This window comes from Olea europaea, chromosome 13 (assembly GCF_002742605.1).
Source record: "Olea europaea var. sylvestris chromosome 13, O_europaea_v1, whole genome shotgun sequence".
Classification (NCBI taxonomy): Eukaryota; Viridiplantae; Streptophyta; class Magnoliopsida; order Lamiales; family Oleaceae; genus Olea; species Olea europaea.
Genome location: NC_036249.1, coordinates 29,796,732 through 29,823,303, shown reverse-complemented (window position 1 = coordinate 29,823,303; position 26,572 = coordinate 29,796,732). Strand labels below are relative to the sequence as shown.

The window sequence follows — 26,572 nt, the reverse complement described above, 5'->3', positions numbered from 1 at the left end:
TAATTCTTGGATTGCGTGATTAAGGGGTCTTTCAAGCGTTGTTCTTGTTGGGTTATTTGGTTCGACTTTCTTTTGGGTTAATCCTAAACTCTTAGATTAATTTGGCTTTCTAGAATTCGTCAATCTCGTTGTGGGTTTCGTAGTCAACGTTGCTACGGGGTTCACATCAGTTGGTATCAGAGTTTTGGCTCTAAATTAATTGAAGGTCATATCTTTTCTTTATCGTTTGAGTCGTTAATTTTGTTTTTTTAGTTCTTCTTCGTTCTTATTTTTCTTTTCGTAGTCTCGTTGAGTTGTTGGTAGTTTAATCATCTTCTTTCATCAAGGAGTAAAAAAAATTGATATTATTATTGTTTGATTTTGTTTTTCTACCAACAACACTTCCTATATTGTGTTTGACTTTGGGATATTCAATTGGATTCGATTCTTTCAATCTTCTATTAAGTCTATTCACATATTCTTGTCAAAACATTCATCTATTTCATTTATTCAAATCCTTTGAGTCTCGTGGTTTTCGATTAATATTCGGTTTGTTTGAATTCCAGGTAAAACAATTGATTTCGTTCACTTGGTTCTTTGAAGTGCTTGGAGGGAGACTTTCAGTGGTAAAAGGTCGAGTTGTGAGTTTAATAGAGGGAAAAAAGCCATAGTGAGTGTTTTCCAAGTGAAATCTCTGTGAGGCATAAAAAAATTGTGTGATATGATGTTGGAAAGAGAAGGTTCCAACTCAAGCCGAAACGATAATGAAAACAATGTTTCGGAGGACATGATATGGAGGTTTGAACGGGTACTTGGTGATTTTAGGGAAAAGGTGGATAGACAAGGAGAATGGATGGTGCAAATACGTACTACAATTGCTAATCTTAGCCGGAGACAAGTGGAGATGTCTAATGCTAGGGGGCCGGGTATGCATGAATCTAGGAGAGGAAGGTGAGATGAGTATCGTAGTGATGAGGATGATTTTGATGAAAATGACTTTGATATAGGTCGAGCGAGGCATAGGATCATAGGATGGAAAGACGGAGTAGAAATAACTTGGGAGATGAAGTAGATGGAAATTTGGGGAGTATTAAAATGACTATTCTACAATTTAAGGAAAGAAGCGATCCGGAAGCATATTTAGAGTGGGAAAGGAAGGTTGAGATGATTTTTGAGTGCTATAATTATTTGGAGGAGAAAAAAGTAAAATTGGCGGTGCTTGAACGCGATATCTTGGTGGGATCAAGTACTTACATCACGGCGTAGGGGTCGGAAAAGACCAATTAGCACTTGGGATGAATTGAAGGTGTTGATGAGGAGGAGGTTTGTTCCGAGTCAATATTATAGGGAAATTCATAAAAAATTGCAAGGTTTGTACCAAGGATCGAAAAGCATAGAGGATTATCACAAGGAGATGGAAATTCGTATGATTCGGGCTAATGTGGAGGAAGATCGGGAAGCTACCATGGCACGGTTCTTGAATGGGTTAAATCGGGATATTGCAAACATTGTAGAGTTGCAACACTATGTGAAAATCGAGGACATGTTACATGTGACAATGAAGGTCGAGAGGCAATTGAAGAGGAAGGGGACGTCTAGGCAGCCGTTAGGTACTTCGACTCCTAATCCAACATGAAAATCGAAATGGGATGACAACAACAAAAAGGGGTTGCACCTAGAGGTAAAAATGATTGGCAAAAGGGTAAGGATGAAAACGCTAGCAAACCAATATCAAAATCGGAGGCACAATCGTCGCGCAATCGGGACATCAAATGTTTTAGGTGTTTGGGAACGGGGCATATTGCTTCTCAATGCCCAAACAAATGGGCAATGGTGTTGCGGGATAATGGAGAGATTGTGAGCGATAGTGATGGCAAGTTTGATGACATGCCGGCGTTGGAGGATGTTAGTGAAGAAGAAAAAGTTGAAGGGCCGGTTGGGGATCTACTAGTCACAAGGTGAGCTCTCACTACTCATGTCAAAGCGGATGACTTGGAGTTGCAACGGGAGAACATTTTCCACACTCGATGCCACGTCAACAATGCGGTATGTATTGTTATAATTGATGGTGGTAGTTGCACTAATGTAGTTAGCGTATCTCTCGTAGAAAAATTGGGTTTAAGATTGTTGAGACTCCCGAGGCCTTATAAATTGCAATGGTTGAATGAGAGTGGCAAGGTGAGGGTGAATCGAAGGGTGTTAATTAATTTGTCAATTGTGAGTTATAAGGACGAGTTAATGTGTGATGTGGTGCCAATGCAAGCGGGACATATTTTATTGGGGCGACCATGGCAATAGGATAGGAAGGCTATGCATGATGGGTACAAAAATCGATATAGTTTCATTAAGGATGGAAGGACCATTACTCTTAGGCAATTAACACCAGCGCAAGTCTATGAGGACCAATTAAAATTGAGAATTGAGGAAGAGATGAGAGTCAAAGAGTTAGAAAAAATGAAAGTAAATAGTGAGTTGGAGAAAAAGAGAGAAAATGTTGAGATAGCCATTAGAGAGAAAAAGAGAGAGCAATCACAAGAGAGAAAAGAAAGAGAGTGCCCCGAAAGAAGAGAGAAAACACGAGCGAATTTCTTTGTAAAAGAGAGTGATTTGAGGAGGGCGGTAGTTGAGAGAAAATAGATGATCTTGTTCGTTTATAAGGAATCACTCCTCAATTTTGAGGAAACTAACTCACTCTTCCCTAGTTTGGCTAAGTCTTTGTTGCAGAAATTTGACGATGTATTTTCAGAGGATGCACTAAGTGGATTGTCGCCTATTCGAGGCATTGAACATCAAATTGACTTCATACCGGAGCTGTCATTCCAAATCGACCGATTTATCAAAGTAATCCTGAGGAGACTAAGGAGCTTCAAAGGCAAGTGGAGGAGTTAATGAGCAAAGGATACGTGAGAGAAAGTATAAGTTCTTGTGCGGTACCGATTTTGCTTGTGCCAAAAAAGGATGGAACATGGCAAATGTGCGTGGATTGTAGGGCTATCAACAACATAACGGTAAAGTATCGTCACCCTATACTTAGGTTAGATGACATGCTTGATGAATTACATGGTGCTTACATATTTTCTAAAATTGATTTAAAGACGGGTATCATCAAATTTGTATGCGGGAGGGTGATGAATGGAAAACGGTTTTTAAAACTAAATATGGTTTATATGAATGGTTGGTTATGTCGTTTGGACTCACAAATGCACCTAGCACTTTTATGCATTTAATGAATCATGTTTTACGTGCTTTTATAGGAAAATTTGTTGTGGTTTATTTTGATGACATTTTAATCTATAGCAAAGACCTAGGAGAGCATTTGGAATATTTAAAGTGTGCGTTAATTGTTTAAGGAAAGAACAACTCTATGCTAATCTTAAGAAATGCACGTTTTCCATGGATAGAGTTATTTTTCTTGGTTTTGTGGTTAGTACTAATGGGGTAGAAGTAGACGATGAAAAGATAAAAACTATTAGAGAGTGGCCGACATCTAAAAGTATAACGGAAGTTAGGAATTTTCATGGTTTGGCTAGTTTTTATAGGCGTTTTGTGAAGGATTTTAGTACTATCACCGCACCACTCACGGAGGTTTTCATTGGGATGATGAACAGGAACTTGCATTTAATACTATTAAAGGTAGATTGTGTGAAGCACCTGTTTTGGCATTACCTAACTTTGATAAAAAATTCGAGATTGAGTGTGATGCATCAGGAATAGGGATTGGAGCAGTTTTAATGCAGGATCGGAGGCCTATTGCATACTTTAGCGAGAAATTGAGTGGAGCTGCTTTAAATTATCCTACAAATGACAAAGAACTTTATGCACTTGTTCGAGTTTTGGAGACTTGGCAACATTATCTATGGTCGAAAGAGTTCATAATATACACCGATCATGAGTTACTAAAGCACTTGCGAGAACAAGGTAAATTGAACAAGAGGCATGCACGGTGGATGGAATTCATTGAGACCTTTCCATACGTCATTCGGTATAAACAAGGTAAAGAAAATGTGGTGGCGGATGCGTTATCGCGAAGGTACGTATTGCTAACTACTCTTAGTTCTAAGTTACTTAGATTTGAACATATTAAGGAATTGTATGAAACAGATGTTGAATTTTCGGATATTTATTTATCATGTATAAAAGGGGCGGTTGATAGGTTCTTTAGGCATGAGGGGTATTTATTTCGGGAAAATCGATTATGTATTCCTAATTGTTCTATTCGGGAGTTGTTAGTAAGGGAGACACATAGTGGTGGATTGATGGCACTTTGGGGTTCAAAAGACTTTAGATGTATTGAAAGAGTATTTTTATTGGCCTAAGATGAAAAGTGATGTTAAGCGAATTTTTAGTCGATGCATAGGTTGTAAAAAGGCTAAATCTAAGGTTTTACCTCAAGGTTTGTACACACCTTTATCTACACCTAGTGAGCCTTGAGTTGATATCTCGATGGACTTTGTTTTGGGTTTACCTAGGATTAAGAGAGGTCGGGATTCTATTTTTGTGGTTGTAGATAGGTTCAGCAAAATGACACATTTTATACCATGTCACAAAACTGACGATGCCACAAACATTGCTGACTTATTCTTTAAAGAGATTGTGCGTTTACATGGTGTTCCTAGAAGCATAGTGCCGGATCGAGATGTCAACTTTTAGAGTCACTTTTGGAGAGTTTTGTGGGGTAAGTTAGGCATTAAGTTACTATTTTTCACAACTTGTCACCCACAAACAGATGGAAAAATCGAGGTAGTGAATAGGACTATGACACAATTGTTACGTACAGTAATCAATAAAAATTTGAATAGTTGGGAGGACTGTCTACTATTTGTTGAACTTGCATACAATCGAGCCGTTCACTCTACTACGTCATATTCTCCATTTGAAATTGTATATGGTTTTAATCCACTAACTCCTTTGGATTTAATTCCTTTACCTGTGAATGAACGTGGTAGTTTAGATGGCAAAAAGAAGGCGGAATTGGTTAAGTCACTCCATGAAAAGGTAAAAGCGCAAATTTAAAACAAAAGTAAGTTGGATGCGTTGCAGGAGCGGTTTCCAGAGCAAAGGAAGACCAAGTTGCAACCGAGGGGCGATGGTCCATTTCAAGTTATTGAAAAGATAAACGATAAAGCATACAAGTTGGACCTTCCAGGTGAGTATAATGTTTCGGCCACTTTTAATGTATCTAATCTCTCTCTGTTTGATGCAGATTCAGATTCGAAGACGAATTCTTTTGAAGAGGGAGGGGATGATATGATCTAGGAGTCGAACCCGACGAAGGCGAGTGCGAGACGAGGTCCGTTGATAGTCGATGGCGGACCAGTGACGCAATCAAGCGTAAAGCAAGTGAAATGAGCGATGGGATTGCTTGTTCAAGAAACCATTGATGGAACCATGTTCGGGACTCAAAATGGAGCAACTTTCATGTTTGGGTCGAGGGCCGAATCAACTTGAATCAATTTGTTATCAAGCGACGAAACCAGAGGCTAAAAACAAGCATGTGCGACCGCATAGGCAAAACACCATGCGACCTCATGGAGGCATATTGAAACTCAAGATGAATTTTTGGTTGAACCATGCGACCGCATGAAAATACACCATGCGGTCGCATAGACCAGTTTTTTGGAGAATTTCCTAATTTTGGCAATTTTTCATATTTTGTTAGTTTTTTATTCTTTTCCATATTTTGGGGATTATGGTCGACTTTTGCACGATTTTTACCTAGTTTTTAGGTTTAGTATAAATAGGAGTTTCCATTCAATTGTTAAAGACTTTTGACATTAGTGATATTGAATTAAAAATGAGGCGTGTTGTCTTTTCTTCATTGTTCTTCATTGAACAATTTCGAACTTATCAAGTGTTAATTTGTGGCGTTCAAACAACTGGATTTAATTCTTGGATTGCGTGATCAAGGGGTCTTTCAAGCGTCGTTCTTGCTGGGTTTTTTAGTTTGACTTTCTTTTGGGTTAATCCTAAACTCTTGGATTAATTTGGCTTTCTTGGGTTCGTCAATCTCGTTGTAGGTTTCGTAGTCAACGTTACTACAGGGTTCGCATCAGTAGCCATTGTTAAAATGTATTTATGTATTTTCAGTGACGATATGTTGATGTTGTTTCCTTACCCCAGAAAAAAAAAAGGAAAAGTTTAGTTTTTGACCCTATAATGACTCAGCCAGTACATCAATGCTTATTCATATAAAAAAAATTCATAACTCAAGTGTATTGTTTACACCAATTCAATTTTCAAGTCCTAAGTTTAAAAGTACAAAAACCGGGTATTTATTTGTTGCTTAAAAATATTTTATTAATTAAATGTAATAAGGTCACAGTTATAGAACTAATAGTCACAAATACAAAATTTTATGTCACAATTTATTTATTAGTCACATACATTAAATTAATTAGTCACAGATTATTTCGAGGTTACAAATAAAATTTTTTATAGATCACAGATTATTTCGATGGTCACAGATCTAAAAATTTATAGGTCATGATTTATTTCGATGGTTATAGATCTAAAAATTTATAGGTCACATATTTTCAAATTTGTTGATGACAGTTAAATATTTGGTCATAGATGGTCACATAAGTCAAATAGTGGTCACAGACCACCGCCACTAGCACTATCGCACCTCCACTGCCATCACGGCCACTTGCAACCATCCTCACCCCGTTATCGTCGTCAAGGTCACATGGTCATAGGTAACTAAATAGTTGGTCATACTCGTCAAATAGTCGTCACAGACCACCACCACTGTCGTATTGTCATTGACATTACGAGCACTTGCAACCACTCTCACCCCATTATCGATGCCAACACCAGCAAAAACAAAAATCAAGGCAACCACCACCTCCTCCGACACTAGAAACCACCACGACTGCCACCACCACACACACCAACAAATACCTAATTTGATGAAAAACCACCACGATCGCCACAACCATCCAGATCTAAACACACCACATCACATCGCTATAGCCACACCAAAAGATCAATATTCACACCATTCAGACACTGACAGATCAATATTCACATGATGGCGATCTAGAAGCTGTCGCTTGAAAAGCTAACACAAACCACCACTAGATCCAACAAGCCATCGCCTCAAATTCCCACAAATAAAAATCTCCAAAATTCATCGTCGAGCAACGCCGCAAACACAGTGTAGTCGCCAACAAAAACCAACCCAATCGTCAAATCCACCACCTCTGCCACCATCGCCTCAAATTCCCACAAAAAAATCTCCAAAATCAATCGTCGAGCAACGCCGATCTCAAAGCACTGACAGTAATGGTGATGTTGTTGCCGGATGGTCGTGATTAGTGCCACCGTCGGATGGTTGTTCTGGTGCCACTTTCTATTTCATAACCTATATAAGCACTGGTGCCTGGTAATGAAGATGGAAAGAAAGAGAGAGAGAGAGTGTGTGTGAATTGAAATGGTTAGGGTTGGAATTGGGGGAGATATTTAATTATCATATTAATCCCAAATTTGTGACTAACAAAACTTCATACCAGATTTTTGCACTGTAAAGTTAAAACACTGGGGACGGTGCAATTTCCTCTATTCATATTAGTCATTATGATTTTGGGCTTTCTTTTATTAGTAGTCTCTACACTCTTTATATGAGGATGGGGTAAAAAATCATATCTCGGGCCTTTAACTATACTTCAAATCAATTTTAAGATAAAAGGTTTACATATATATATACTAGTCGATGCCACGTGCGTTGCACGATTATTATATTTAATGTGTGTTTATTAGCGTGGTGTAGAGATTTTAGTTTTCTTAGCATAATCCTAACATGCTTTTGAAGTTTGAATTAAATTTTTTGACATGAATATTCTCTAGCAGTTAGTAAAAATTAGATTTAAAATTGTGGGAATATAAGTAAAAGATAATTTATAATTTTGTGCGGAGTCCCCGCACAGACTGTGCGGGGACGTGCGGGGACTCTGCACCAATTTATCAATCTTTTCAGAAAGCCAGAAATTTCAAGATCTTTTTTTTTAAAATAAAATATTAGAAAATGCCTCGAATTAACAGTAATCAAGAACTCCTCTTTTGTAGATCTTTTAAAAACTACATTAGAGCAAACATTCCAGGTTTGTGGATTCATTGAGCATTTAACTAAATTTCCCTCGGGCAAAAACAAACAAGCATGCAATCTCGTTCAATTAATCAAAATCCCCATTTTGTAGCAATCCTGTGATGGTAACACACAAAAATTCGAGAAAAAAATTGTTAGTACACTCATAATCAAAGAAAAACCAAATAAGCCAAGTTCTTAATTTTCAAAACTCGAATTAGGCTTGTCTTAGTTTTAAAATGCAGAAATACATGTTTTTTTGATAATCTGAATATTAGATCAAACGTAGAAGTGTATCCATTTCTTTTCCTCAATAACATCTTTAGGAAACAAAAAGATGTTTGGGGTTTATCTCTATCAAAATTGGAAAAAAAAAACAGAAAATCAATGAATAAGAATTCTAGAATACCTCTGATGAATTCTGTGAAGGAATTGATATTGTCAGAGTTTCCATCAAACGGTCCAAGTTAGTAACATTAGCCGACACCGGCACCTGCATGAACTACTACTGCTGAAACAACATTTGCTGAAATCGGTCAACCACCAGCAGGTGGCATAATTCTTCATCAGCATTCCTCTGGGGAGCCACAAAGCCACATGTACCTAACATTGCTCAACTTGGAAAAAAAATCTAGTTCTAGAGAGTTTGGAGATAGTGAAAAAATATGGTAATATGAAAAAATAAAAAATCAAATAAAAAAAATGAAGAATAAACAAAAAAAAGTTTCTCCGAACTCTCTGCACTGTGCGGAGAGAGTTGATCTCTCCGCACAATTCGAAGAGATCACTTGATCTCTCCACACAGTGCGGAATTACTCCACACTTTGTGTGGAGTTGTCCGTAACTCTGCACACTTTGTGCGGACTATGCGAAGTAACTCCGCACTCTGTCGAAGCAACTCCGCACTTTGCTTCCGCAAAGTATGGAGTTGCTCCGCACAGTGTGGAGCAATTTTTTTTTTTAAATCATCAACAATAAAATTAGCAAAATTAAATTTTCGATATTCCAACAAAAATGAATTCACCAAATTAACATCACAAATCACACTAAAGCAATACTTTCTCGGTATTCCAACAAAAATGAATTTATCAAATTAACGTCAATTTACCCAACTAAAATCATGCAATACTTTCTGGAAAAATAATTAATTATACAGTCTAAACAAGAAGATGGAAAGGAAAATATGCATTGTTTATACAATTTGGAACAAAATCTAAATCAATTTCATAAAAAAAAATAAGAAGAAAATACTACTAACCATTACAACCAGCAAAAAAAATTTTCGAGAAGAAAGGGGAGTAGAAAGAAATATTTAAATTCATACACCTCTTCAACTGTGTAAATCAATCAATAAAAAATATTGTACTTGAAATAAGGAGTATGGTTGCCAAGTATGGTCGCCAAAAATAAGGAGCAAAAATCGGGACGGAGAAGAGAAAGACAGAAGAAAAAAAGAGAACTTCAACAGTGAAAAGTAGGAAAAATATATAGAAAAAAATGACGTCATTCTCTTCTCTCTTGTACAGTAAATTGGGATTCATTTACTGTTTTATCAACAGTGACAACTCGTTGAGATTTTTAATAGAAGTTATATATATATATCCTAAAATCCCACATTTAGCTACTATCTCAAATCGGACTCCCCAAAATAATAAATCATCATGAGCAGATGAGAAAAGCTGCAGAGATCTATTAGTTTCTCGATTACCATCTTCGGTAGTTGGTTGATTGACAATAATCAAACATTTGAGATCACAAATTGAAAGTTACCATCACAACATATCAGAATTTTTGAAGGTGGTAGCTAACATTGCAGAGTTGTTGTATTAAATTGATGGAGAAGGTCTTCAAATTAGATATGAAGGTGGCGGCTTCCATCTTCTCTCATGCTCATTCGAGGTCCATGAGCAAAACATCTCAAGGGTAATGACTTGTTTAGATTTTTAGTATATGTATGGTATTGATTTTTCACCCAAAAAAAAAATCAATTTTTTGACCTTTTTTTACCGTTGTTTTATTATTCCAGCCGTCATTTTTCTTCTCTCATGGGTGGAACCCACTTTTTTTTTTAACGATTAAAAAATCAATTCTCCTAAGCATTACTTAACAAGGCCTTAATTTACCAGAACATCGAAGAGAATTGGAAGACTATCTAAATGAACTTCAATTTAAATTACATGTGAATTGTTACTAGCGATGTTGATCCAATGGCTAATTGCCAGTTCTCTTGGATCCATGACTTGTGGACATTGATTTGTTACCTATGATAGTGTTCCAATAGCCTGTAATCATTTCTCTTGAATTTGTGACCTATAGACATTGATCTATTACCTATGAATGGTGACTTGTGATCTGTGAACTATTCTTGTGACCAATAAATATTGACCTATGAACTATAACTTGTAACATGTGAATATCAGTGACCTATACAATATGACATATGACCCATGAATGCTGACCTATGTGACATGTGTGACCTGTGAACTATAAGATGTGACCTATGAATTATAACTTGTGATTTTAATATTGACCTGTGAACTGTAACCTGTGATTTATACAATACGAAATATGACCTATGAACTACAACATGTGACCAATTAATATTGACCTAAAAACTATAACTTGTGACTTGTGAACATCTGTGACCTATACAATGTGATTGCCAACTATAATCCGTAACCAATTAATATTGACCCAACCCATGACTTGTACATATTTATAATATACAATATGACATGTGACTTATGAATGGTGACTTGTAACTTGTGAACTATGACCAGTGATTAATTTAGATTGACCTATGAATATAAATTAGTGATCCGTGATCTATGGACATTGATCTGTGATCTGTAATAAGTGCACAAAGACATGTGACATGTTATCAATTCACATGTTACAAGTCATTGTGCGCAGATGACAGATTATTCCATTAATAATACAAATTATCTATTTTATTGGTCACAAATTAACCTAATCTATTGATCACAAATCGTGTTTATACAAAACCAACACAACCTAAAGACAGCACCCCAACCACGACTTGCACTCCTACCGTGATCGCCAACACCTATCGAGGGCAAGCCCATAGCAATTATGCCTCCTACGGCAGTTCGAGCCACCAACTCAAATCGCCACCACCATCACCAAAATCACCACCTTCTCCTCCACAGTCAAATCACCACCATCATCATCCAAAGTTGCTGTCACCCATAGGGCAAGCCCACAACAATTATGCCTCCTACGGCAGTTCGGGTCACCAACTCATTGTTGTCGGAAATTTGACTAACGCAATGAAAAGAACAAATAAATTAAGCAGAAAAATAGAAAACAGTAGATGAAGCGAGGTATGCCAAAGCAAATCTCCTTAAGATAGATTTCGCCCCCCAATGAAGTGCAAACGGATTATGGACGTCTGTCTCCCAAGATACAACGCTCATTCCAAAGTCGATACTGCACAATACCAACCTTGTTGGTCGAACCAATGAATGACCGTACTCGAACGGAATAACCACGAAAATATAAGAGAATTTTTAGAGTAGAATATGGAGATAAAAGAATTTAGAAATCAATTGAATTCGTAATTGATTTTGTGTGTTTTTTTTTTAAAACGAATATGGGGGTCTCTATTTATAGAGATTGAAGTGTCTCATGCAACAGGTGTATGACATTTCAGGAACTGGTGCACCACTTGGTCTGATTCATCTTAGCCATTGGATCGCACTATTTTCATGATCTGACGGCTCAGATTGAACCATGAAGTGAAGTCTCCATTCATCATGCCTATTCACCAATTTCTAAACAATCACAGCCATGGGTACATCTAACTGGCACGCAGGACGAAGGGACGCGACCTACCACGTGTACGCCACCTAGAATGCCAACTCACCGAGCCTTGCGCTGCCACGTAATCGAACCACGAGTCCATTTCTGAAAACTATAAGGCTCCCCAGCTCCTCGCGACGATGCGTACGTGCCAAGTGCACCTCTAAAGCGCTCAATGCGTATTTTGCGACGTGTGCGTGCCGAAACCGAGTCCAGGGAGCGGTCACACCACTCTAGTGGTGACTAGTCTTTGGCTAGCTAAAGTTAGTCAAGTGGTAGGTAACTTATTAAATTATATATTATTCACACACCCCACTATATAAACAATATTATTTTCTTGTAAACTTTCGATGTGAGATTTCTTTCCATATATAAAACACTTAAAATGGGCTTATCAACATATGGGCCTATATTGAAAACTTTTCCAATTCACCCAAATTAATTGCAACGGCCCACATCATTAAATATTACATTAATATTTTAACCCAATTATATTCAATTAATTCCAACACTTAAATCGCCACCACCATCATCCAAAATCACCACCTTCTCCTCCACAGTCAAATCACCACCATCATCATCCAAAGTTGTTGTCACCCATAGGGCAAGCCAGTGGCGGATTTAGTATGCCGCCAGCTAGGGCGGCCACCCTAGCTGGATTAGCCGGTGAGTTTTTTTTTTTTTTAAATTATAGACATAAATTTTAGGTTATATAACTAGTAGTTCATTTTATTTTCAAACATCTCTTCAGCTTAGTTGGTTAGAACTTCCTTATATATATTGTGAGTCTTGGGTTCGATTCCTTCTCCTCCATTTCATAGTGAAAATTTTTTATTTCTACAATATTTATCAAAATTAATTTCCTAAGGAAAGGATTCAAACCTATAACTTCTAAAATTATGATAATTGGAAGCTTACCCATCATGGCAATGGTTGAATTTTGAATTTAAATTTAACAAAATAATATATGTTAAGACTTTAGCAGAGTTTTTTTTTTTTTTTTTTTCGTTTTAAATATTTTATGCTTCAATAATTTATAAGATATGACTTATGAGTATTGAATTTTAATTTATATGTTATTTGAGAATTTGTTTACTGTGAATTGTGATATTAAAAATTAATTTAGGTATTGTGAATATGTGATTCATAAAAATTGAAAATGAGAAATTGGGGAATTTATAATTTGTGATGAATTGGTGTTGAGAATTGGAAATTGAAACTTTAATTATATTTTAAAATTAATTCTAATTACGTTTAATCTTTAATTAACGTTCAATTCTCATACTAATTATAGAATGATTTTTTCAACTGAATTTCAATCTAGTTCTTATAGTGGTGTATCTAAGCTCTCAACTACTTTTAATCAAGCAAATGATTTGTTAAGCATTGATAGCACAAAGAAGTCTTATGTATCATGTAATTTATATTATTTCAGATTGTGTTGAAATATAATATGATATAAATATACGATTTTTACGTTTTAGTATATTTACATACAGATCGAAAAATTTTTAATATTATTTAATTTAATATTAATAAACGATATCGCTATACAACCATTGACTATCGACAGTCAACGATCAACGGCCGCCCTAGCTGAGTTGCAGTCCTGGATTCGCCCCTGCCTAAATCCATGAAAGATCAGTTGGGAGTTCTGAACAAGAAGACACAATAGAGAATGAAATCAGATAATGTTAAATCTAAGAAGCTTTCACTGTGAAAAATAAACAAAAATGCTAAAGCACATTTTCTTAAGACTGCAATATGCGTCCACATCACACAACAATGCATATCAATAATCCTAAATTATTTTCTTAAAAATACCATATAAACTTAAAGCACATTATTATGTTAACTATTCATTATTTTTAAACAAGGAGGTCAACATGTTTTAATAGTTAAACTGACAGTATTGAACAAAGTGATAGACTACAAGCAAATGGATGTTAAATGAGCTGATTGCACTGAATTAAAGATAGGTAACTAAGCCCCTGTTTGTCAACCATTATTTGAATACTTTTTTTTTTTTTCTAAATACTCATTTTTCAGCTACACATTCACACAATAAAATATTTTGCACGTAAATCTAAAATTTTTCCATACTTTTTAACTACATATTCTCCTAAAAATTACTATTCAAAACATTATTTTTTCCAAATAATGGCCATCAAACAATGGCTAAATCTATAAAGAAATCGAAGTTGGGTGGTTTGATTGTATCAAATAGAAGATGAGTGACCTAAATGCACCTCCGATCAAAGTTGAGTGGGTCAAAATACTTTCAACATGGAAAAAAGGATAAAATGGGGTGGTGTTAAAAATAAAGTTTGACCAATTTTTATTAAATAATGACTTTACCAAACAATCACTAAATGTAACAATTGACAACTTTTAATCGAAGTATAGAAGCTCAAAAGAACGTCATGATATACTACACAAGTCGTCTTCTACCTCTATATCTACTTGCACTTCTTTCACCAATGTATTTTTCTTTGAGGTAAGCTCTTCAACTTTGCATTAATAAAACTCGTTAAAGTGGAACTGAAAAGACAAATTTACGTTCAAATAAATGAACAAATAAAACAAAAAAGCAAATAAAGAACGAAAGAAGTTACAAAACAAAATATTATATACAGAACACAAATTCCAAGTACATAGCATCCAATTCCTTACAATGACAATATTTTTTTCCCTGTGAAATAATGTATTTACAAAGACAAGAAGCACATTTTGCATATGTACAGACATTTTTACACTATGACTGATAGGAGTACACCGTGACTTTAAACTGAAAAGACAAATTTACGTTCAAATAAATGAACAAATAAAACAAAAAAGCAAATAAAGAACGAAAGAAGTTACAAAACAAAATATTATATACAGAACACAAATTCCAAGTACATAGCATCCAATTCCTTACAATGACAATATTTTTTTCCCTGTGAAATAATGTATTTACAAAGACAAGAAGCACATTTTGCATATGTACAGACATTTTTACACTATGACTGATAGGAGTACACCGTGACTTTAACAGTCATCAATTTTTTTTATTTTTTATTTTTTATTTTTTTGGCATTTTCAAATTTCTTCTGCTTTTCCAGCAATATAAAACACATAGCTCCTATCATTCCGAAAACTGAGATCAAATTAGCAAATACCCTGACTAGCCATTCCTTTCTCGTGGCCACATTATACGATATCATAATATTGCTACTCATAAGTTGATCTTTTTAATATTTTGCTTATTTTCTTTTCTTTTAATTTTTAATTTTTTTTTCTTTTTTCAAGTTTAAGAGATACGGATAACTATAAACACGATGAATCCGAATTAGAACGTAGCAGGATCAGAAGATCAAAGCCCATACAAGGGTGTTTTCAAATGTCAGTTGTTCTGAAGAGTAGAGACCCACTGCTCCATGTACTTCTTGTTCTCTGCAAACAAGATTGAAAAATCATGAAATATATCATAATGGATCAAGAATATTTAAGATTATGCGATGTTCACTTAAATAGATGGAAGCTACCAAGCAATTAGAAAAGGTATCTGAAACGTAACTGAATAAAAAATGGCATGTATGGAGTTTACAACCAGAGGCATGTACGAAGAAGACACTCATTTTTAGCAATAGCATAAAGAAGCAAGATGATAAAGACCTGTTTAGGATAAGTTCTGCTGCTTCTTTTTGTAGATGAGATTCTGAAGGAAGTCACATTGAGCTACCTTTCTTAAAAGCTTTTCTAATTAGACAAAACACTTTCATGAAATTATTTAAAATGAGTCCAAAAACAGCTTCTTAGTCCCGAAAGCAGCTTCTAACTTTTCCAAAGACATGCCAAACAGGCCCAAAGTCAACTCTAAAATTTCGAAATTCTAGTTAGCTTCCACCAAGGCACCGAGTTTATAAAAAATGGCTTATTATGTGACATCTTGATAAAAGAACTAGTTGAATGTGAAAATTTCCTCATGGTTCTTGAGATGTGCTGAAAACCACGTAGTTGTTCAAGAACTTGCAAACAATTTATTGTTCTTTTAAGTTGGTTTTAAGCTAACTGCCATGATGCTAACTCTAGACAGGTTTATTATCAGTTAACATAAAAATGAAAAAATTACCCCCACTTAATATATTTATTTTTGAGTATGATTCAATTGGTTTTTACAGATGAATATTAAATATTTTGTCGATATTAATTGGCAATATGGATCAAAATTCTACTAAACACAAAATTGTTCTTCTCCACATTTTTATTTTTATTTCAAATGTGGATTAACTTATTCAAAATTTTCTGATCCTTTTTTCTCCGTATATTAAGAACGGTTTCTGAATCAAGAGTTTTTAGTAGTTTTTATTATGGCATGAAACGGATTACTCTCAACATATGCAGATTAGGTCTAAAATGGGTAGGAATTTTTCGTTTTATTTAGGTTAAAAAGTAGTTTTATTTTTGGAATTCTTTAACAAGCTCTCTAAAGGAAATACAGGTTGTGTTTGAATTCTTAACTACCAGGAAAAAGAATATACATCAGAATAAAGTTATGGACAGATGAAAATCGCAGAATAAGAGAAAAGGGTGAATAGCCTAGAATCATTCCTAATATCCTTTCAGACATCACACTTGACAATGGATTCCATCGAAGAAAGGCTAACAGATCTCTGGGAGAATATTTAAAGTGATCTTTATTAAATATGAAGAATACGTAATTATAGGCTCCAAGAAGCCTCCTAATTCAACAAGGAACTAAAAATTCAAGAATAGTTCTACTGGACTCATGAATTTGCTTCAAGAACATAATTGGACAAAAATCAAAATACAAGAATAATCAGCAATTGTAAACTCCAAAATAATCTTGAAATGATAAAATTAATATAACCACAAAACTGACCAAACTAATACTTAAACTGAATCAAAACACAAACTACTAACTAGTACTATTTATTCTTATATTTGAAAGGGTTATAAAACTCTAAACACCAGCATCACACATAAAAATTAAGAGCATTTTTAGCACATTCGGAAACTACAGTTGACAAACTGTAATAGTCATGAAACGCAAAATGTACACCACTTGAAAAGAAAGAGAAAACTGGTGCTGCTCTCAAGGCAGAAAGTTGAAATAACAGAAGTGAAGGAAAAGATACCCATGATGCAGAACCCAAATTTTTTAACTAAACAAATTAAACAATAGTTAAGAGTACCTACTACTGAATCATATGCACATTCTATCCACCATAATAAAGAACTAAAATCTGATTCATTTGAATATCTACAACTATATCTACAGTTCCTAGTGTAACGGAAGAAAGTGAGAAATTATGTCAATATGCTGTCACATCAGACAATGAACACCCTCTTCCTATCACAATTCGGGAAACAATATTTCCAGTGACAACTAGCGGTAGCCCAAGAATCTGGTAAATCCTGTCTCTTATAACTGGTCACAAATTTCCTACGATAACATTTTGCACATCAATTAGCTTTTCTGCTTAGTTAGAAACTTAATCCAGTGGCTTTTTAATACTTGTATATTATCTCTAAAGAATTTATGCTCCAGATGAAGTAAATTAGAAATTTAAGCGCTTCCAATTCGAGGCCGATGTACTTTATGCATACTTTTTGAAATTTGACTCTGAAACAGTTGTGAACAAACTTGATTCTGAAGCAGCGTTAGTGATGGTAACTAAAATTTTACACGAAGTTACTAAAAAAGAAAAAGCATTAGTGTTATATGAGAAAGAAGGAATATCATGTGGCATCCATTTTTTATCTGACACATATATAAAAACTAACATTTGAGATAGACACTTAAGCATACTCCCATGAAAGAAGAAGTATCAGTGACATCCCTGGAATTCTTGCTATAGTGAACTTGCATGACATAAAGTATCCGGCTAAATAAAGATTTTATTTACAGGTAAAAAGTTATTTGATTAAACCAAGAGGTTATGAAAGAATGTTCACACAAGTTAATTAGAAAACCACTATTATTGTTTCCCCCTTCTGGCTCTTTATCTTGTTCCCGTACTTAACCTCATAAGAAAGCAGCAAATTAAGGAGAGCAAAGAAGTTGAAACAAAACTGGAACTCAAAAAAGAAATAACAGAGTCTAGACAGAAAGGGTCCAAGTTTGTAGTACCTACCAAAAAATTTGTCCAGTGGTCAGTCCGGAATGGATTCGTTGGAGTCCATTCTTTTGTAAGGCATTCGGATCCCTCTCCCTCAACCTTGCTACTGAATGCTGCTTTCAAATGAATATAGGCATCGTCAGGGTGAATTATTGATGCCACAATTTTCTGGGTTGCCTCTACTGTCTGCATCATCTTGGCCATATTCTGTGTAAGGCGTTCCGCAGATTTTTCCAATTTGGGAAGGTATTGCATCTCTACTTTCAATTTTTTCATCCCCTTTTCCATGATTTCCACTTTACTTTCTATCTTCATCTGGGCCAGCAGATCAACGTGCTCTAATACCATTTGATAAGGCCTAACTATAAAAGGCAGGATTCTGTAAGAATCAAAGGAGGAACAATATATTTATTGAATTAAAAGAAATTACATCAAGAAAGGAAATAACATATAGTCATTCGAGAGGACTACACTCTCCTAAACTTCATTTTCACTCACTTAATTCCTTCCCTCTGCCCTACAGGTTGCCTCTCTATTTATAGATCTTTCTAACTAATTTTCCCTCCCACTTGCCATAACAGAATTCTGTTGATGTATATTCCTCTCAATTCTCCCTGGCTCTTCTAGAAATGGAGGCCTATCATTACCCCCAGTTTCCAAAGACACCTTGTCCTCAAAGTGGAAGTGAGATTCAACTACAATATCTTTGATATGAATCCATGCTGAAGCTGATGCAGAAAAGGAATAGTTCAATCCAAGTGACGGGGTTGACTGGCTGACTAACTACTAGTAGTATAGAGCCCAAGCAAACCCCATAACCTGTCATCCCCACCATCAATGTTCGCATTTGGAACTCATCGTCCCCTTCGTCTCTGCACGAATCTTACCCAGTTTGGAGAATTGGGAGCCCACAATTTCTTTAGGTGGCTTTACTGCTGTGTTCCTATCTTTAATTAGTTGTGGGACTGACAATGTTTTATTTAACTTTTAGGCTAGGTTATCCTAGGTTGCTTTTAAAATCAGATTGAGTTCCTTTATGCATTGAGCCACTTCCATTAGTTGGCCCAACCCTTTTGGGCTTAGCAACTTGATTTCAGCCCTTATATTTGGCTTTAGTCCATTGATAAAAATTCCTTCTAGTACTTTGTCTGTCAACCCCTTCTAGTACTTTGTCTGTCATCCCCAGTACTTTTAGTGCATTTCTAGCCAACCCAGGAAGACAATCTTCGCAAGAAATTTTTGGCGGTGAAATAGGATGGCTTAAGTTCGACGACCGTTTGAAGTACTAGCTGCACCGGTGTTGGGGATGACAGACAAAGTACTAGAAGGGATTTTTATCAATAGACTAAAGCCAAATATAAGGGCTAAAATCGAGTTACTATGCCCAAAAGGGTTGAGGTAACTAATGGAAGTGGCCCAGTGCATGAGGAACTCAATCTGATTTTAAAAGCAGCTCAGGATAACCTAGCCCAAAAGTTAAATAAAACACTATTAGCCCCACAACTAATTGAATATAGGAACATAGCAGTAAGGCCACCTAAAGAAACTATGGGCTCTTATTTCTCCAAACTAGGGCAGATTCATGCAGAGACGAAAGGTGTCGATGAGTTCCAAATGCAAAAATTGATAGTGGGGAAGATAGGTCATGGGGTTTGCTTGGACGCTATGCTACTATTAGTTAGTCAGCCAGCCAACCCGTTTCTTAGATTGGAGGGAACTAATCCATTAAGCAATAAATATAAATAGAGGGGGAAAGGAAAGGAAAGGAGAGGCGGGCATGAGTTAAGTGGTAGAAGAGAGTCTAGTATATCTGTTTACTTTACATTTTCCTGTAATTGCATCTAGAAATCAATAAAAATGCGTTTGTTCTTAATTTCTCCAGTTAGAACCTTATCACAACCCTTCACTTTTCCCCTCTCTTTGTCTCACCCTTATTGGGTTGTGTTCCTTCTCTTCCTCCTCTACAAGATTCTCCTGTTCATTTCCTTACACTTTTTCATTGTTCACTCTAGTAGAACAAATTTGGTAAACTCAAGGAGCTTATTGATCTCTTTGTACTGCTTTTATGCTCCACATTCAAGGTTCTATATTGAAAATTTCAACCTTCTTTAACTCTTGGCCTCCTTCATCAGCTTATCATTCATGGAATCTTTTATCAAGAATATACCGTTTGACAAAGGCGTCTCCTTTGTTTCTTACATCTGATTTTTCCGTTTAACATTTTATGCCAGACAAGAAACAAAATATGGACCATTCAACAGAAAGTAATGCAGATATCCAAGTCATGAGCATCCAAATATTGTACACCAGATTATTTCCTCTGCTTCAGTTTATATGCAATTCACTGTCGCATTTTCTAATTTATCAGTAGCCACCATAGACTGAATGATTTGATTTCCCTACCCATGAGACTTGAAAACCAATAATATGATCATAATAATTATGTTACCAATCTGATGCCAATGAATAAGAACTCAAATAAAATCCAACAGGTGCATCAATTGTGATCAAACCACAAGAGCAGAAAAGAGTTAAAACAAATATTAGTATTAAGCTTGAAGTAATGGGAATTGGATTTTCAGAGTTTGATTCTTACCGGCAGCATGTATATCCAAGATGTTCCCAATTGTGCCATTAAACACTTCCTTGGAGTTATCTACCAGATCCTTTCGACCATGACCATAACAAGGAACCAACACAGCAAAACAATCATCAAAATTATCATCACTTTGAAAGCCAGGGCCATGGGGCTCCAACCATCCAACTGACCAATCTGAACCATCAGAATCAGATCCCGAAAGACATCCACCATCTGATGGCACAAGAACAACATCATATTCCCTGTCAATTCTTCGCTCCTCTCGACTGTGCCATTTTTTCTTAACCCGTCCAGATGTGGAACCTATAGCTTTTCCATGAAATAACGGGAACTTCAATGTGTCCATTTCCCACAAATCCGATTCATGCGAGGAATTCAATGAGGACCCATCAGAGATTTCAGGTTCCTTTTCCTTCCCACTCCACCGCCACCATGACAGATGAGTTAGTGCCAAAGCCATTTATCAATCTGAAGCTTTCACGCTGAATATTTTACGATTTATGGATGATAAATTCAAACCTGAAATAATGCACGAAAAATTCAAAATACCTTGAGGGCTGATAATGAAGATTCATTGGATCATTTATTCTTGTATTAGAAATATACAATTAATAATAATAACAACTTTATGAACAGATTGACATCAAACCTACAATCAATACAAAAAATGAATATTCATAGCTTAATGAAAAATGAAAGGAAATAGAAAGAAAAAATGGCAGCTAAGTCCACAGCATATCAAGTTTGAATCAAAGTAAACGACAGCCATGGATCAGAAACAAAAAAGGTCAAAAAGTATGGAATACCAACTATTTGACCAAGAAAATTCCATTTTACAGCAGAATACTTACAAATTAAAAGCACTCAACAAAATTCTAACAGAACAACATCATTAAAAATAAAAAATAAAAAGATATATTATTTCCGTGTCTACCTAAAACCACAGTTGATGAGATTTACTAATTGGTTAAATTCATAAAACCATTTCTTCGAAGTAATCTCTGTTCAACAATCAATCATGTATAATCCGAAAACGAATTTTTTAAGTTCATTCGTAGGCTTCAAAGGCATCCAAGAAATCAATCGAAAAAAGAAGTGCACCTTTAAAAGGAAAATCAGATGATCAGAAATTTGGGGTTTTCTTGCTGTTCTGGATCTTGAAGGATTGTGAATCTATAGTTAGACAGCAAGAATGCCAAAGAGGCGAGAAAGAGAGAACAAGGCAATTTCCTTGTACGTTTATGAAACCGTGTGCAATTATTACTTCTATTTCAATCAACCGCAGAATCATAGAATATGTAAAAAAAAAAATACCTCGAATTGTATTACGATCTTTGACCCTATTAGGATTAATTATGTCACATAGTCAATGAAATTTGGAGTAAGTCTCAATGTGGTTAATGCAGCGACTAGGATTAGAGGTGATAAATGGGTCGAATCGTTTATCGACTTACAGGCTCAGTTCGACCCAAACTTCATTTTTTTTGCGAGCTAACTAACCTTGAGTTCGTCGATTGACTCTTTTTTAACAAGTTAAAGTTAATTGAACATTTTATCCTAAAAAAAATAAATGAAACTTTTCAATTAAATGCAATATCACAAGGTTTTTTTTTTTTTTTTTTTAACAAACATACATTTGGCAAATTCCCATTGGTAGTTAAAAATAATTAAACAAAAAAGTGCCAATAAAAAACTGCCAAGTCAGTCCCTAAAGAAGGCCTATCATTGACCTTGTTTCTTCGGCTTTTTCCAAAAGTTTATGTGGATACGAATAACGGTATACTCTTGAATTAGTATGATACATTTTCTACCATTGTTAGGTTCAAAACCAATTAAAAATTGCCAAGTGTTCTTCTATAAAAATTTTATCAAACTTTTTTTGTACCTCTAGTATAACTGTATATTATTGTGTTGCTTATGAGGGTTATTTATGACAATGATCATTGAAGTTTGGAGTAAATTTCAAAATATTCATTTAACTAATTTTCATAGCGTAGTAGTTATTGATTTTTTTTTAACGATTACACGATTGGTCATTTGCTTAAAAACATTAAAATTGTACCCTATTTCCTCTCCAATTTCTTCCCAATTTATCGATTACCCTAATTCTTCAAGTTCATTTCCAATTTCTCTAATTAGCTTTGATCTATAATTATGCATTAAATAATATAGTAGCTATTATCATACAGATTCGTGTGTTTCTCATTTCATTCTTTTTCTCTTTTTTTTTTTTTTTTTTTTTTTTTTTTTTTTTTTTTTTTTTTTTTTTTTTTTTTTTTTTTTTTTTTTGGCTTCCCATAATTTAATATTCTAAACGCCCGAAAAGAAATGGAAATAAAGTTAAAATAATGAGCCTTTGTTGTCTCTAGATGTCAATACGGGACAAGTTGTATGATGAAGACTTTATTACTGAAGCTAATTCGGGTTGTCGATTACTAAATGTGCAAACTTTGGGATAAAATCACTGCAATAGTAGGATGCATCATTAGTGGTATTGGCAAAGCTCGAGATCGGATGAGATGCATTTTACTTGCCTACGATTGGATTTAGGCAGCTTGGAAGAAAGGTATGGTCAACTCCTCTTGTGAATAGACCATGGAATCGAAGAACACACCCTACTTGCACCACCACCATTAGCACAATCGCTATTGCTGTAATTTTCACAGTAACTAGTAATAAGCACGTGTGTTGCACATCTTATGTATCGATGAATGATATACGTACTATTTTTGAATTACTAATACCATCTTTTTAAAATAATAGAGGTAATTGATATTGTTAAAGGGAAAATTACAATCGCGTGCGCGCGCGTGTGCCTCTGTGTGTGTGTGTATTTATTTATTTATGAAATTATGTATATAATGTGAAAATGTTAAATAAACTAAAATGTAATGATATGATTACAATAATACTTCTTTGTACACAATATTTTTTTTTAGTAATCGAATGCCCCAATTAATATATTAATGCAACCCTAAGCACATTTGTTATCTTATTAATACATTAATGCAACCTTTTAATTTTGTAACATCAATTAAATAATAACATAATTGATGGATTATAATGTAAATCATGAAGATTAATAAGGGCTTTGTTGATGAAAAATAAAAATTGCTTTGTTAATAAAAATAAAAACTCAATGGATGAATTATAATGTAAATCATGAAAATTAATAAGAGTTTTGTTGATGAAAAATAAAAATTTGCTTTGCTGATGGAAAATAAAAATTCTAACAAAATACTCAATAGAATGATAAGTCACTAAATTTTCTTTGATTTTTTTTTTTTTAATAATTGAACGTTCGTTTCACTCCTTATATTAATTTCAATCCAAACGATAAATATCAATCAAATATTTCACCACTTATAGTAATTTTAAATCAAATGATAAATATTAATTAAATTGGTAATAAGGGCTTTGTTGATAAAAATTAAAAATTATAAAGAAATAAAAAATCAATTGAATGTTAGGCATTGAATTTTCATGTGTAATTTCTTTTTTATTCATTTAATGTCCTCATTAATATATTAATGCAACCTTTAAAATATTTGTAACATCAATTAAATAATAACTTGGTGGATGAATTATAATGTAAAGCATGAAGATTAAAAATTGCTCTGTTAATGAAAAATAAAACTCATTGCATGAATTATAATGTAAATCTTGAAGATTAATAAGAGCTTTGTTGATGAAGAATAAAAATTAATTCGTTGGTGGAAAATAAAAATTGTAAGAACATAATGGTCAATTGAATGGTAAGTCAGTGGTTTTATTTATTTATTTATTTTTATATATATAATTGAATGGTAGTTTCACTCTTTATATTAATTCCAATCCAAAAACTATAAGTATCAATTAAATATTTCACTCTTCATATAATATTAATTCTAAACCAAATGATAAATACTAATTAAATTGGTATTCCAATTATGAGGGTATAGTGAGCATATAGTTGAATAAGTAGGGTAAATTTGGTATTTAAAAGTTTTTCCACCATCCCCACTTTTAATATATTGTAGATATGAGAATAAAGAAGAGAAAATTTTACCTTTGAATTAAAACAAAATTTTGTTGAAAGCTAGTTCGTGGCAAAATACTTACATTGCCAAACAAAATTTCACTCTTTAGCTTACAATGATGATGTTCGAATTATACTTGGCCAATTGTCATCTATTGTATTGTTACTAAGCTGCGCATTCATTAAATTACTTTTTGATTTTTTGGCTTCACGTGATAGTTTTAATTTAGCAAAGAAGTTAGGTATTTTAATAACTATTGTGCTACATGTATATTATACTTTACAGATTTGATTATCAATAGATGATGCAACAAAAATCAAAACTCACCAACTACATAAATAAAATTGTCTCATGCTTTTGGAGGGATTCACGCATTGAGAGGCAAAAAAAACACAATTGGAGATTCAAAGGAGGAATTCAATGAAGAAAGCATTGAGAAATTCACTGTGTAGAGAATTGATTGGAAGAGGAAAAAATTCTTGGTGTAAGATCTACTTTTTCTTCTACACCTTTAATACAAAATCCGGTGATGTATTCCATGACAATATATATTTTTCCTTTTTCATTGTGAATAGCTAAATTTATCGTTAGGGCGAATAATTTAACCAATTGGGATTCTTTATATATTTTTTTATTAAGATTCTTGAATTTTATTGCTCCATGTGGATTTTACTATGGATTGAATGCTTTAAATTACTTGATTACTAATTTGATGATTTTTGTAATTCCTTTACGAATAGAGATATGAGTTTAGGATTTAGATCATAGAGTAAAATTCAGTAAATTGGTATAATGAGTAGAGATACATATACTAATTATTGTAATCATAATTGAATTTCTAGGATAAGAAACTCATTTAACTAAGTTAAATTTACATAAGATATGTAATTGAACTAGTTAAATAGGTTCGATGAGAATTCGAGAGGGGTAAGTTGAATTGAACAAGAGAATTCGACCAAACACTATCGTAGATGTGAATCTTAATTTAAGATATAAAGGTGACGAAGAGATGAAATTATTCAGCCCTAAAATCCGTTATTATTTGATTTTCAAACTAATCGTTCGGGCATCCATTTATTTTTTTTAGCATTTTAGATAAAAACTCAAATCCTACAATTTTTTATCTCATCAAATAGTGGTTAAAGAAAAATTGAATTAGGTGTTAGAATATATTACTCGTGGAATCGACAATTCGGACTCTTAGGTCCACTTACTATTTGTTATGATCCGTACACTTACGAAAACAAAATTGGCAACACTAACTATATATAGAGAACATTTCAAACCCTAGAAATAGAGTTATAGATAGAAAAAAATACTGAAAATGCATAAAAAATGTGAAACGGGATTGGGCTGGACGACACCGTCGCTCAAGCAGCAGGCTAGTGCCAGTCGAGCAACAACTCCGCCACTTAAGCAGTAGGCTTGCACCAACTCCTTGCTTTACATGCTCGAGCAGGAGGCTATTGGCCAACTAGTGGGAAAGTACCAAAATTTTTTCCCTAGTCCATATCTTAACATTTTTAAGTCCAACACAAATTCAAAACTCTCAATTGAACTCCTAAATCAAATTTCAACCAGAATTTTCAAATAGAGTTCGAATAGGATTCCAAAAAGAATTCGAGTCACATCCTAATTCTAACCAATTTATTTTGACACAAATTCCACTGCAATAAACAAAATTTCAAAAATTCTCCACTTGGAGACAAATTTCTCTACAGGAAATATGACTTAACTCTTCAATAAAAATACCAACCAAAATTCTTCATCAAAATTCCAAACTAAAAAAAATTCTGCACTTCTACCACAAAACCCAACTATGGTAAATTCAATAACTAACTATCAACTGAATTCCATGCACAGCTCAACAGGATTATCTTGGACACAAAAGTTGCTTGAATTATCCTCATGAACAAATGATTTAATAATCACCAAACATGAAAGA

The 26,572-nt window shown here is 34.3% G+C and overlaps 1 protein-coding gene across 1 annotated transcript; it reads right to left on the bottom strand.

The window, feature by feature from the left end:
- Positions 1-14,748: 14,748 nt before the first annotated feature.
- LOC111408131 lies at positions 14,749-21,868 on the bottom strand. Its single transcript, XM_023037934.1, has 3 exons — positions 21,710-21,868; positions 20,606-21,127; positions 14,749-15,319 (listed from the first exon to the last, which is right to left on the bottom strand). Exons 2-3 carry the CDS (start codon positions 21,066-21,068, stop codon positions 15,270-15,272), a joined length of 513 nt encoding a protein of 170 aa, XP_022893702.1. The 5' UTR covers positions 21,069-21,127; positions 21,710-21,868; the 3' UTR covers positions 14,749-15,269.
- Between the last annotated feature and the right edge of the window lie 4,704 nt (positions 21,869-26,572).

Coding starts and splice junctions, on each gene's coding strand:
- LOC111408131 (XM_023037934.1), bottom strand. CDS start 21,068: ATGGCTTTGGCACTAACTCATCTGTCATGGTGGCGGTGGAGTGGGAAG. Junction 15,320..20,605: donor CTTGGATATACATGCTGCCG/GTAAGAATCAAA, acceptor TCTTGTTTGCAG/AGAACAAGAAGTACATGGAG.